The sequence below is a fragment of the Lepus europaeus genome, chromosome 2 (assembly GCF_033115175.1).
Source record: "Lepus europaeus isolate LE1 chromosome 2, mLepTim1.pri, whole genome shotgun sequence".
Taxonomy (NCBI): domain Eukaryota; kingdom Metazoa; phylum Chordata; class Mammalia; order Lagomorpha; family Leporidae; genus Lepus; species Lepus europaeus.
Genome location: NC_084828.1, coordinates 139,568,829 through 139,581,895, shown reverse-complemented (window position 1 = coordinate 139,581,895; position 13,067 = coordinate 139,568,829). Strand labels below are relative to the sequence as shown.

At 37.2% G+C, this 13,067-nt stretch overlaps 1 protein-coding gene across 8 annotated transcripts in view; it reads right to left on the bottom strand.

Moving 5' to 3' along the window:
- XRN1 (5'-3' exoribonuclease 1) overlaps positions 1-13,067 on the bottom strand; it is a 117,887-nt gene that overhangs the window by 40,382 nt on the left and 64,438 nt on the right. For 4 of the 8 annotated variants that reach the window (XM_062213754.1, XM_062213781.1, XM_062213763.1 and 1 more), the window contains exons 24-29: positions 11,724-11,839; positions 11,074-11,235; positions 8,156-8,245; positions 7,156-7,291; positions 2,093-2,149; positions 1,831-1,963 (exon numbers count right to left, since the gene is read on the bottom strand). In XM_062213754.1, coding sequence (XP_062069738.1) covers positions 1,831-1,963; positions 2,093-2,149; positions 7,156-7,291; positions 8,156-8,245; positions 11,074-11,235; positions 11,724-11,839 — 694 coding nt within the window. The remainder of the gene's footprint in view (positions 1-1,830; positions 1,964-2,092; positions 2,150-7,155; positions 7,292-8,155; positions 8,246-11,073; positions 11,236-11,723; positions 11,840-13,067) is intronic. The other 4 variants (XM_062213773.1, XM_062213785.1, XM_062213789.1 and 1 more) reach the window with 1 other exon arrangement.

Here is a 13,067-nt window from a genome sequence, read left to right as displayed (position 1 = left end):
CCTGTGTGATGGGCATTTGGATTGTTTTAGTTTTTTTGTTGTTATATATAAAGCTGCTATGAAGATTCATAAATAAGGCTTTGTATTTAATCCTCTGTTTCTCTTAGGTAAGTACTTAGGAATGGAATGGATGGACCCCATGGAATCTGCCAAATTACTTTTCAAAATGGTTTTTATCATTTTACCTTTCCCCGGCAATGCAGAAGAGTCCTAGGTCCTCTACAGCACTGCTAACACCTGGCATGGTTTCTCTTTTTAAGTCATTCTGGTTGGCATGTAGTAATATATTATTGTGATTTTAATTTGTATTTCCCTAATCACTAATGGCGTTAAGCATACTTTCGTGTGTTTATTTGTCACGTCAATATGTTCTGTGGTAAAATATTTCATCAGCTATTTTGTTCATTTTAAAAATAGGTTTGACTTGTTATTTAGTTGTAAAAATTCTTTACATATTCCAAATACAAATATTTTGTTGGATTTATGTTTCGTTAGTATTTTCTTTGTGCTTGTGTATGGCTTGCCTTTTTATTTCTGTTGAGAGTCTCTTTGGAAGAGTAAAAGTTTTCTTTTTTTGAAAAATCCAAATTATCACTATTTCCTTTTATAGTTCTTTTATTCAGATTTTTCTCGCTAAGCTTGTGGTCCATCTCCTTTTAGGATGATGAAACAAGACACTGGGTGCCTTGGACCTGGAGGGACAGTGATGCCAGCACTCTGACCTTAGGGCAACTGATTTGCTGCTTCATACCAGAGTTGACTTTTTTTTTTTTTTTTAAAGAATTTATGTTGTAAAACTGCTCACTCCAGACATCTCTTTAGGTATACATTTAGATCTTTAGCAACTTCTTCCCAATTCTTTCCCTGCCTTTATTTTATTGTGGTAAAAACCACAGAACATAACATTTACCCTTTTAGGCATTTTTAAGTGTACAAAACAGCAGGGTTAACTATGTATACATTGCTATGCAACAGACTGACAGGTCTATTTTATACACATAATATACTTGTGTTCATAAAATTAAGATTAATATGCACATTAAATTTTCAAATCTTATTTACATGTAAAGTCATGTTTGTTTACTTCTTCATAGAAATGAAGAGATTACTATGAAAATTAAGGTAAAACTCGGGCAAGGCTAGATGAAAGCTTAACTTTGGAGAAATGATGAGAAATTTCTCCCAGTTTCATGAAAATAAATGTAATACCCATGAGACTCATAGAGTTTTAATGTAATATTTAGCAACTGCCAAATTCTCTGCAGTCCCTTTTCAACTTCCCCTTCTTCTTCTTTTTTTTTTTTTTTGACAGGCAGAGTGGATAGTGAGAGAGAGAGACAGAGAGAAAGGTCTTCCTTTTGCCGTTGGTTCACCCTCCAATGGCCGCTGCGGCTGGCGCATCTTGCTGATCCGATGGCAGGAGCCAGGTGCTTCTCCTGGTCTCCCATGGGGTGCAGGGCCCAAGGACTTGGGCCATCCTCCACTGCCTTCCCGGGCCATAGCAGAGAGCTGGCCTGGAAGAGGGGCAACCAGGATAGAATCCGGCACCCGAACCGGGACTAGAACCCAGTGTGCCGGTGCTGCAAGGCGGAGATTAGCCTGTTAAGCCTTGGCGCCAGCCTCAACTTCCCCTTCTTTTAACCTCTTCCCAGGTGATTACATAAGACAGAAAAGGAGAATTTTCTCTTAAAAGTATAACCTAGAAAACATTAACTGAAACATAAAATAATTTAGTTTTTTCCTGATCTATAATTCTTTTCTGCTTATAAATTTAAAAAATCCACAAATCTGTAAATATAGTAAAACATATATCAGGTATTGACATATTACCCCCTTTAATTCCTATGATGGTGCCCCGAAGGCCAACTGGAACTGAAAAGTTCTCTCTCACATTTACAACACGGTCAAAGAGACGAAATTCTGCATCTCGATCAGGAATGACTCCATGTTGCTGTTCCAAAGGCTGGAGAGAAGAGAGATTAATTTCAATTTAAAGAACAAGTTTTCCTACTAATATGTTGAAAATGTTTTTGGTCTTTCTACTCTTCTGACATAAAAATAACAACTTTAAATTCTTTGAGAGGAAACTTACTCTGTACAGCAAATGGGGTTTCACTGTCACTCGAACCTTTTTATTATTCTTTCTTTGCTAAGAAAACAAGAAAAAAAATTTAAGTATTTTAAAATAGAAAATTACAAACTCATTAATCACACTTCAACATGTCTGAATTTTAAAAGCCAAAAGAAATTATTGTAAGAATACTTAAAGTCCTACAAACTACACAGGAAGGAATAAAATATTTATAAAATTCCAATGGCTTAAGTTTTCTTTTTTTAAAGACTTATTTATTTGAAAGGCAGAATAACAGACAGAGGGAGAAAGAGAGGAATAGAGACAAAGAGATATCTGGGTTAGGACAGGTCAAAGCTAGGAGGCTGGGAACTCAATCCAGGCCTCCTCTGTGGGTGGCAGGGACCCAGCTATCTGAGTCATCACCTGTTGCCTCCAAGGGTTTGATCTGCAAAAAAATGGAATCTGGAATGGAGCCAGGACTCGAACCCAGGATTCCAATATGGGATGCAGGAATCCTAACTGGAGTCTTAATCACACTAAGCCAAATGTCCATCCTTAGATGCAGTTTTCTAGTGTTATTTGTAGGGTATTAACTGTACCTTGCTCAAGAAACTTTACTAAGCACAACTTAAAAAACCCTTTCCATCTCCTCTCACTATCCTTCAGAAAAATTAATCTTACATCTAATATAAATGATTAGATTTGCTTGTTTTGAAATTATGCAAATGCTATCCTATTAAATGTTTTTTTTTTCTCTAAAAGGAATTAAATAGAATGCTCAACAAAGGTTTACATAAAAATAAAGTATAAGGTCTTAATCTATGACAATCCTATGGGTTTTGTGAATACTTATAAAAATTAAGGTGATATTCATTTAACAAATCCTTGCCTTTGGAATCTAATATGAAATTCTGATGTGTGAATATTTTGATTATCTAAAAAATATGAAGAAGACTTATCTTCTAACTTTCCTGCTTATTAGTCTGTGAACTCACACTTCACTATCTAAGCATCACCTTCTTTCCATCTGTAAGATAGAAACAATACCTGTTTTACTTAATATAAGAATAATTTTATTAACTGTAATCCAAAAACCATTATTCATTATTAAATTTTTTTTAGAACAATTTATTTTTAAAGGTGGAGCCACAGAGAGACACACAGAAACAGGGACAGAACTGGAGACAAGAGACAGAGAAGGAGAGAGACACACATAGACAGATCTTCCATCCACAGGTTCACTCCCCAAATTCTTGCAACAGCCAGGATGGAGCCAGGCCCAATCCAGGAGCCAGGAACACTATTCAGGTCTCCCATGTGGGTGACAGGGATCCAGGTACTTGAGGAACCATCCTCTGCTGCTTCCCATGGTGTTCATTAAAGGAAGCTGGACTGGAAGCAGAGGTAGGACTTGATCCCAGGTACTCTGACATGGGATGCTGGTATTCCAAGCAGTGGTATGTCTTGCTGAGATACAATGCTTGCCCTCATATTAAATGTTTTTAAAAAAATGAATTTTTACCTAATGAAAAAATAGCATCAGTTTAAATATAAGGAGCTACTTATCTTTAGAGTGTAACTTTTGGAAATAAGGACAAAAAGATGTAATATAATTCCAAGTACAGAATCTATAAACCAGAGTTCATGTATTTTTAAAAATTTTTTATTGTTTTTTTTTTTTTTTTTTTTGATAGGTAGAGTTAGACAGTGAGAGAGATAGAGAGAAAGGTCTTCCTTCCATTGATTCACCCCCCAAATGGCCGCTGTGGCTGGCGCACTGCGCCAATCTGAAGCCAGGAGCCAGGTGCTTCCTCCTGGTCTCCCGTGCGGGTGCAGGGCCCAAGCACTTGGGCCATCCTCCACTGCCTTCCCAGGCCACAGCAGAGAGCTGGACTGGAAGAAGAGCAACCGGGACAGAATCTGGCGCCCCAACCGGGACTAGAACCTGGGGTGCCAGCGCCGCATGGGGAGGATTAGCCAAGTGAGCTGCGGCGCCGGCCTGAGTTCATATATTTATATAGTATAAAATGCTCAACCCTTTAAACAGTGTCTATTGAGACATTTCATTTATTCTTTCAATATTTACTGTTTTCCATTTATGTGCCTTGTATTGACTGATATAGATGTTAGGGATAAAGCAGCAAATTGTTCTTTTATTCTAGTTGAGGGATACATAGGAAAGAATAAGGAAGGGGGTGTTTGGCACAGTGGTTGTCACTGCTTGGGATACCCACATTTCATACTGGAGTGTAGTCTGAATACTGGCTACTCAGCTTCCAATCCAGTTTCTGCAAATGTCCACTCTGGGTGGCAGCCCCTGGGGCTGAAGCATTTGTAGCCCTTCCACTCATGTGGGAGTCCTGGACTGAACTTCAGGATCCTGGGTTCAGCCTGTCCCAGTCCCAGCTGTTGCTGGCATTTGGATAGTGGATCAGTGGATGTAAGATCTTTCTCTTTCAAATAAAATGAAAATAAATAAAAACTTATGAAAAAAGGCAAGAAAATAAGGAAAATATATAGCTGTTTGAAGGTAAAAAGCATAGAGAAAAATAATGCATGTAAGGTAGGACTATAGGGGAAATAAGGCAATTTTATTCTTTTTAAAATTTTTATTTATTTATTTGTATTTAATTGAAAGAGGAGGAGAGACAGAGAGACAAAGGCAGGCATTCTCCATCTACTGGTTCAATTTCCAAATGTCCCCAACAGCTGGGGCTGGGTCAGTTGAAGCCAGGAGTCTGGAACTCAGTAAGGATCTCACATGTGGGTGGTAGGGTTCCCAGTACTTGAGCTATGACTTACTGCCTCCCAAGGTGCACGCTATCAAGAATCTGGAATTGGAAGTGGAGCCAGGACTCAAACCCAGATACTCAGATATGGGATGTAGGCATACCATCAGCACCTTAACTGCTGCACCAAATGTCTGCCCCATTGTAATTTTAATAGGCTGAACACTGAAGGCCTTACTCACAAGGTATCTGTCTCTCAGCCCTTAGCAGACTAGAGTTCTAGTAAGAGTATAATTGGTGCTCATTGGCAATAGCAAGGACAAATAATATAAGAGATTTAAAGGAATTAAAAAAAAAACCAGACAAATGATCTATGCCTGGCATGTAGCTTATGAAAAAAAACTCTATACATGTTCTAATAAATCCCTAGGCATTATTATAATATGACATTGATTATAGGATCTGGCTATTAAGCCTGGTTCAGTAGGCAAATGAAAAAACTAAGGAGTATTTACAGTAGGCCCCAATGCACAGATAATGGAAATTGGCTTTTCAAAATGCAGAATTTCAAGCCTCACACTAGACCCACTGAATCAGAACCAGTGCTTTCCCCTATCGCCTGGTGATCTGTTTGCATCTTATAGTTTGAGAAGCAGTGCTACAGGATGGAATCCAAAAAGTGTATTTCTATAAAGCTTCACCAGTAATTTTGATAATCTATTGTATTTGGGAACCTCTAATAAAAAAACCTGATATTTTAATGATTACTCTGCTTTATAAAAAAAAATTATCTTCAGACTGTTTTTATTTCTAGTTTTTTCTAATTTTTTTTTTTTTACTACACTAATAACATTATAACACTAAAAGGAAAAAAAATCACTTATCCTGTACCACTTTGAAACTTTAACAGGCTTAAAAAATTTCTGTCTCATCTATATGCACACTTTTAAAAATGTTTAATCAAAATAACTGCCTATAATTGTGAATGTGTATCTTCTGCTTATAAAATAAAGGAAAATATGTCAAATATTTTAGAAAGCTCTGCATCAAAGCAGGTTAAAATAAAATTTGGAGGCCTAAAGTTATAATGTTCGGTAAATAAAACTGACTTAAAAAAATGTTGTTGAGGGGTCAGTGTTGTGTAGCATGTAAAACTGCCGCCCACGATGCCAGCACCCCATCTTGGCACTGGTTCGAGTCCTGGCTGCTCCACTTCTGATCCAGCTCCCCGTTAATGGCCTGGGAAAGCAGTAGAAGACAATCCAAGTGCTTGGGCCCCTGCACCCAAATGGGAGACCTGAAGAAGCTACTGGCTCCTGGCTTCTGGCTGGCCAGGCTCCTGGCTTCGGGCTGGCTCAGCCCCAGCCATTGCGGCCATTTGGGGAGCGAACCAGCAGATGGAAGATCTCTCTCTGTCCCTCCCTCTCCCTAGTTCTGCCTTACAAATAAATCTTAAAAAAAAATGTCGTTGAAGGGCTGGTATTGTAGCACAGAGGGTTAAGCAACTCAGGCATCCCGTGTCATAGTATTGGTTTGAGTCCCAGCTGCTCTGCTTCTGATCCAATTCCCTGCTAATGTGTCTGGGAAAGCAGAACAATTCCCTGCCACACATGTGGGATACCAGGATGGAGTTCTAAGCTCCTGGCTTCAGGCTGGCCTAGCCTGGGATGTGTTGTAGTGGGTAAAGCTGCTGCCTGCCACACTCGCATCCTATATGGGTGCCAGTTTGAATTCTGGCTGTTCCACCTCTGATCAAGCTCCCTGCTAATAATGTGCCTCGGAAAGCAGTGGAAGATGGCCCAAGTGCTTGGGCCCCTGAACCCACATGGGAGACCAGGAAGAAGCTCTTGGCTCCTGGCTTCGGACTGACCCAGCTCGGGTTGCTGCAGCCATTTGGGGCATGAACCAACAGATGCAAGATCTCACTCACTCTCTCTAACTCTGGCTTTTCAAATTTAAAAAAAAAAGAAAATCTTAAAAAAAAAAAAAGAAGAAGAAGAAGAAGAGTGTTTTAGACCAGGAAGGAACAGGGGACTAATCTTTTTTTCCCAATAATAAACTTTCTGTTGTGATAAGGATCACAAAATATTCTTAAAATTAGGAACACTACAAGGATATAAATTTAAATATCTTGATTTATATATTTAAGTATATTTATATTTATTCAGATAAACTTATTCATGGCTGTTGGGAATGGTTAGAACAGTAAGTTATAGGATTATTTGACATTAAATAGAATCAACTGAATGTATGTTTTATTTGTTTGAAACAGAAATGAGCTATTTGTAACATTAACCTATAGTTTATTTAACTTCAAATCTCATTAATAATCTTGCCTACTAAAGTTAGTACCTTGCACTTTTCAACTTCTTCCTCAATTTTCTCAACAATTGCTGCATCCAGAATTTGTAAATCACAAGAAGAACGAGACAAAGTACTGACAGGATGTCCTTTTAGCCAAGTCGTAATTTCCTGGACTTTCTCAGCACTGCAGTAAAAACAATAATTTTTTCACATTGATTAAAACTTTTATAGGGCTTATATAAAAGATTTAACAAAATCTTTCTAAGGGCTGTGAATTATGAAATTAAATTTTTATAATAATTAGCCACTAAACAAATATAAATTTTTACCTCTTAGCAATAAGAAATCACAAAAAGTTAGTTCAAAATTACTGGTATCTAAAATAAATTTTTATTAAGCTCTAAAAAGCAAAAATGAAATAAGACACATCCCAAAAAAGTAGCAAAAGAAATTTTTAAAAACTTTTAACTTTTTTAGTTTTTCATGCATTACCCAGGAACTGTTCCAAGAAGACAATCCCCTTTTCTTTTTTTTTTTTTTTTTTTATTTTTGACAGGCAGAGTGGACAGTGAGAGAGAGACAGAGAGAAAGGTCTTCCTTTTGCCGTTGGTTCACCCCCCAATGGCCGCCGCGGTAGCACGCTGCGGCCGGCGCACCGCGCTGTTCGGATGGCAGGAGCCAGGTGCTTATCCTGGTCTCCCATGGGGTGCAGGGCCCAAGCACTTGGGCCATCCTCCACTGCACTCCCTGGCCACAGCAGAGAGCTGGCCTGGAAGAGGGGCAACCGGGACAGGATCGGTGCCCCGACCGGGACTAGAACCCGGTGTGCCGGCGCCGCAAGGCGGTGGATTAGCCTGTTGAGCCACGGCGCCGGCCAGACAATCCCCTTTTCTTTCCCTCCCTCAATCAACCTCTTCCGCCTTCCACTAAAACCCCTCCCCCCCTCTTTCAATCACAGGCTTAAAAATATTTTTGATAAACTAGATAAACTTTCATCAGAATCACTAAGTTAAACCATAGGACAATTTATACCACAAATCTAGCTTACCCATTCTCATTTTCTCCAGGCCAAATGTCATCTTCATAGAATACATCCTCTTGGCTATTTTTGGCTATATAACTAAATAGTTCTGGAGCTCTAGCCAAGCAAACAAACAAAAATATTATTTTTAAAAACACATGGTTAACTTCACATAAACTTCCTATGAGGTATTTTGGATCTTAAAGAATCCATATATATTGAGGACTAATGAGTATCAAAAGGGATTTTATCAATAAAGGATAGAGACTCAAAAATTTGAAAACCATAGTATTCCTAGACCCTCAAAAATATTCCCATTTTCTGAGGGAGAGATGGTTTAATATACAAATTTAAAGAATTTCAATTATGACTTTAATTCCTCTTTTATTACAATGACTGGTTATAAATGCACAAAAGTTATACAGGTTCATTTTCTAATTTCCACAACAAAGCTAGGGCACTCTTTACAGAAAATTAAAACAGATTAAAAGTTTCTTTCTTTTTTTTCGACAAGCAGAGTGGACAGTGAGAGAGAGAGAGAAAGGTCTTCCTTTGCCATTGGTTCACCCTCCAATGGCCGCTGCGGCCGGCGCACCACGCTGATCCGAAGCCAGGAGCCAGGTGCTTCTCCTGGTCTCCCATGCGGGTGCAGGGCCCAAGCACTTGGGCCATCCTCCACTGCACTCCCGGGCCATAGCAGAGAGCTGGCCTAGAAGAGGGGCAACTGGGACAGAATCCAGTGCCCCGACCGGGACTAGAACCCAGTGTGCTGGCATCACAGGGGGAGGATTAGCCTATTGAGCTGAGGCGCCAGCCAAAAGTTTCTTCTTATATTCCTCTAAGCTATAGTTCTTTCCAAATAGTGGAAGACTTTCCGGCATGTATATGAAATTGAAGATTTCTTATCTTTTGTCCCTCCTCAGCCCACTAAAATGACAGTGAAGTATAACAAAGGTCATAGACCTAGAAAGATAGATGGACAGAAGCAGAGTATCTGACGGCATATATGAGTTAACAAAATTTTAGAAGTTGGACCCTGTATTAATATTAACTGATCTGACAACCAAGAATAGGCTAAATCCTAAAGCACTAGTAGCCAAAAAGCAAGTTGATCTGAACTATAGAACTTTGTAATGAAGTGATACCCTGAGAGTAGGGACTCCATTTTATACAGATGAGATTCCATCTTGAAAAAATCATCCCCCACTGTTGAGACTATGGTCTAAAACTAAGACAATAACAGCACACCACAATTTGCTTGGCAGAACACAGAAATCTCCTAGCCTGACTGCTCAAGCTTAAAACAGATAGGCTGCACCTGGACTAATGTCAAGATTGTAATTTGTTTAGGTCCCGTATATGATTTAGGTCAGTATTCAGGATGGCTCTTCAGACTTGGCCTGAAATGGGGCAATCAGGTTGACTGGGCCTTTACACCTTCTTGTAGATGAGGTACTTGTTCTGTGGTTATTGTAGGAAGGGAATGTAACTTTAGTTGAGGCAGTTCTCATCATCCAGGCAATTCCTGAAGAGGGCTCACAGCTGAAAGCTGTCGGAAAGCAGTACACCTGCTACCAGGAGACTATGTCTTTCGGTATTGAAGGGAGATCTAGGAGTATATCGGTGTCATTAGATAATGGGAACCCTTCCTCTGGTTAATTTCCAAAATATTGTTAGTTTTGTTTCTTACTTCTATTCCTGAAGGAAGAGGCTGACACCTCTCTGGGAATATCAAAGAGAAGAGATACAGATGCAGGTAGTGATTTTAGATCCTCTTTAGCAATCGCAAAGTGCTGATAGGCCATCCCAGGTGCACTAACTTTCCAATCAGCATTTCAGTGTCCCATTGTCAAACATAATTGGACTTGCAGAATCATTAGAGAAGTGAAAGTAAGTCTTTAACATGAAAGGAGACCAGACAAAAGAGGAAACAAAGAAGTAATTGGAAGAAATCAGAACATATAAAGAAGAAAAAAATTCTTGACTCACTATATATACAGAAATGAAAAGAAGACATTCCATTCACTATAAGAACAAGATGCTTAAAAAAAAAGAAACAGCCAAAGAATAAGGATACAAGGATACATTTTAAGGAATTAAAAATTATTATATTCAACATAAGTAAAAACAGCAAAAGATGAAGAAATTTACCACAGAGTACAACAAAAGTATAATAATGTAGGAAATGGTTCAGATGACATAAGAAAAAAATTAAGAAGCTTGATCCAGAGGGTCTAACATCTAACTAATAAAAGTTCCAGAAAGAGAAAACAGAAAAAATGGTGAGGAGGGAATTACCAAAGATATAATACAAGACTGTTTCTAAGAAAGGAAGGGTATTAGTTACAAGCCTGAAAGGGCTCAACAGCAGAAAGAAATAAAAATGACCCTAAGGCACACACAAACAGCACTGGCAAAGGGAATATCCTAAAAAGATTTCAGAAAATGAAAACAGATCACATACAAAGATGCAAAATCACAATGGCAAAAGATTTACCAACAGCAATAGTGGAAGACACTGGAGTAATGTTTTCAAGTTTTCTGGCAGAAAATAATCTCCAATACAGGATTCTATACCCAGGCAGGCTCAATAGTTCAAGCTCAGTAGCCTTCTACCCGCCTAGAGTTGTTAAGACTCAGGAAAATCCACTCTGCCAAGAGCTATTTTGTTTATTCATACTAGCCCTCTTAGTACTAAAACAGGTATGCAAAGTAGTAATTAGTGATACAAAGTTGAGGCCAATTCTCATCATGTGTTTTCTTTTTTAATAATATAGTATGAAATTTTTCTACTTTAATTTAGTTAATAGCTGTGATGTTCCACGTATGTATATGTCATATTTTACTAAAGAAAATATTTTCCTCTAAAACTGGTATCTGTAAGGCAAAATAAAGAGCACATTCCCAGATTCTGGACACCTCGTAGGATCTTTCTAGGCACTTACCTCTCTAAGTATTCTGCAAGAAGTTGTTCTGCCGCAGATGAATACATCCATTCACTTCCAACTTTCTTAGTATATCCAGGGACCTCCTCATTCTTTTTGTTGAATTTGAGATTCAAACCCACATTTGCTTTATGGTCTCCATGAGGGCTGAATTTAAACCATATACACAACACACACACACACACATTTTAAAATGTTATTGAAATAAAATGTTTTGCTTTTAATTCTTAGAAAATTTCAATTTTGATTACTCTACATTTTAGTTATTATGGTTATTTCTAAAGTAGTGTAACTGAAAAACTAGAGGAAAGCCTTCAAAACCTGAGTTAAAGCATGTAAATAAATTATGCAATTATAAAGGAAAATGAAGTAACAAAATGCAAGGAAATATATTATTGAGGTTCACACACACCCTCTGATACCTTTTTTCAAGGTTCATTTTGTTAGCTGCTAAAAATAAGAACTGTCTTTCCAACCACCTATAACATGTGCCATTCAATTGAAAGATTACCATTAGAGGAATTTATGTACAATTTTAAAAGAAATTCAGAGCACTTAATAAGAGAAAAGAAATACTGAAAAATTAAGCATTTAATCTTTAGCATTTAATTTTTCTGCCACTTAAGTAAATTTCTCTAACATAAACTTACTTTCTCCTAGATCCTCTTCCAATAAAAATACTTCCTGTAAACCTTGAAACAAGGTATCCACTCACTCCAAGGCGACTGGCCAACACATATCCTGGGTTGTACTTTATAGAATATTTCTTTAAATATAAAAACAAAAAAGTCAATTATGGAAATAAAAGTTTACATTAAACGTTATTTCTTTACCTTTAAAATCTGGAGATAATCAAGACATCACTAACATTGGATTGTGGCAATATAAGGATTCTCATTTAGATCCATTTCCCCTTTTTTTTGAAAGGATCTGTAGGCAGAATTTTTCTGCTCCTCTCTCTTTCTCCTTAAAGGACAGAATTCCCAATGATAGATGAAAGGGGGAGGAAATATAGAGTTTGTAAAACTGTCTCACGAAATAAACTCTACTATAAGTACTAAATGGCAAACTCCAAGGCAAGATTTTTTTCCTACTGATTGTCATATTACTAGTGGGCCTAGCAAAGTTCTTCAAAAATTATTACACTGAATTAAAACATGTCACCAAAATTGCTGCTATTGAGTAAAAATAAGTGTTTCTTTTTAAATTGTCCTTCATATATGGACATAAATATTCCATTCCCCTAATATTTACTATTATATGAAAGTAACAAGTACATATATGTTTATAATTAATACAATCAATAAAATGCAAACTTAATTTGTGTACTCAAAGGAGAAACTGTGAAAGTTGTTAAATTAAAAAAAGGTATATCAGATCATAATTTTTAAAGAGGAAGCACATAACTCACAAATTCAGTACCATTAACTCTTAACATAATATATAAAAAAACACATACTTAATGTTCTTATATTCATATTAATTATATGAATAATTTACATTTAAATATGAATATATTTATATTTTATTGTCAACAAAATAAATTTCCAGAGCTTGGCAAGGAATTAAATCAACCACCAATAACACTGACTTTTATCTAAAATGCCCCTGAATGGATAAGTTTATTGGTGGTCTGGAAGATAATGTTAATATGTTAGTAAAGAATATATTTTTCATCAACAAAAACATCAGAATTAGCAATAAGTTAACAAATATCAAGTATGGTTTCCAGAATAGATCAGAAAATTAACGATATTTCTCAATCTTGTGTAGCACCATTTTTCTAACATATGAAAATCTGAAGGGGCACATTCAGTTACAATAACTGGCACGTGCTACTAGTACATCATACCCAGGAGCCAAAGATTCCAACTGTCCTGCCATATGCAGAACAGTCCTATTTAATATACAATTACACTGCCTGAAATACCACGGTATTCCTTTCAAGAACTATTAGATTATGCTATAACTAAAAATTCAATGAAATCATCATA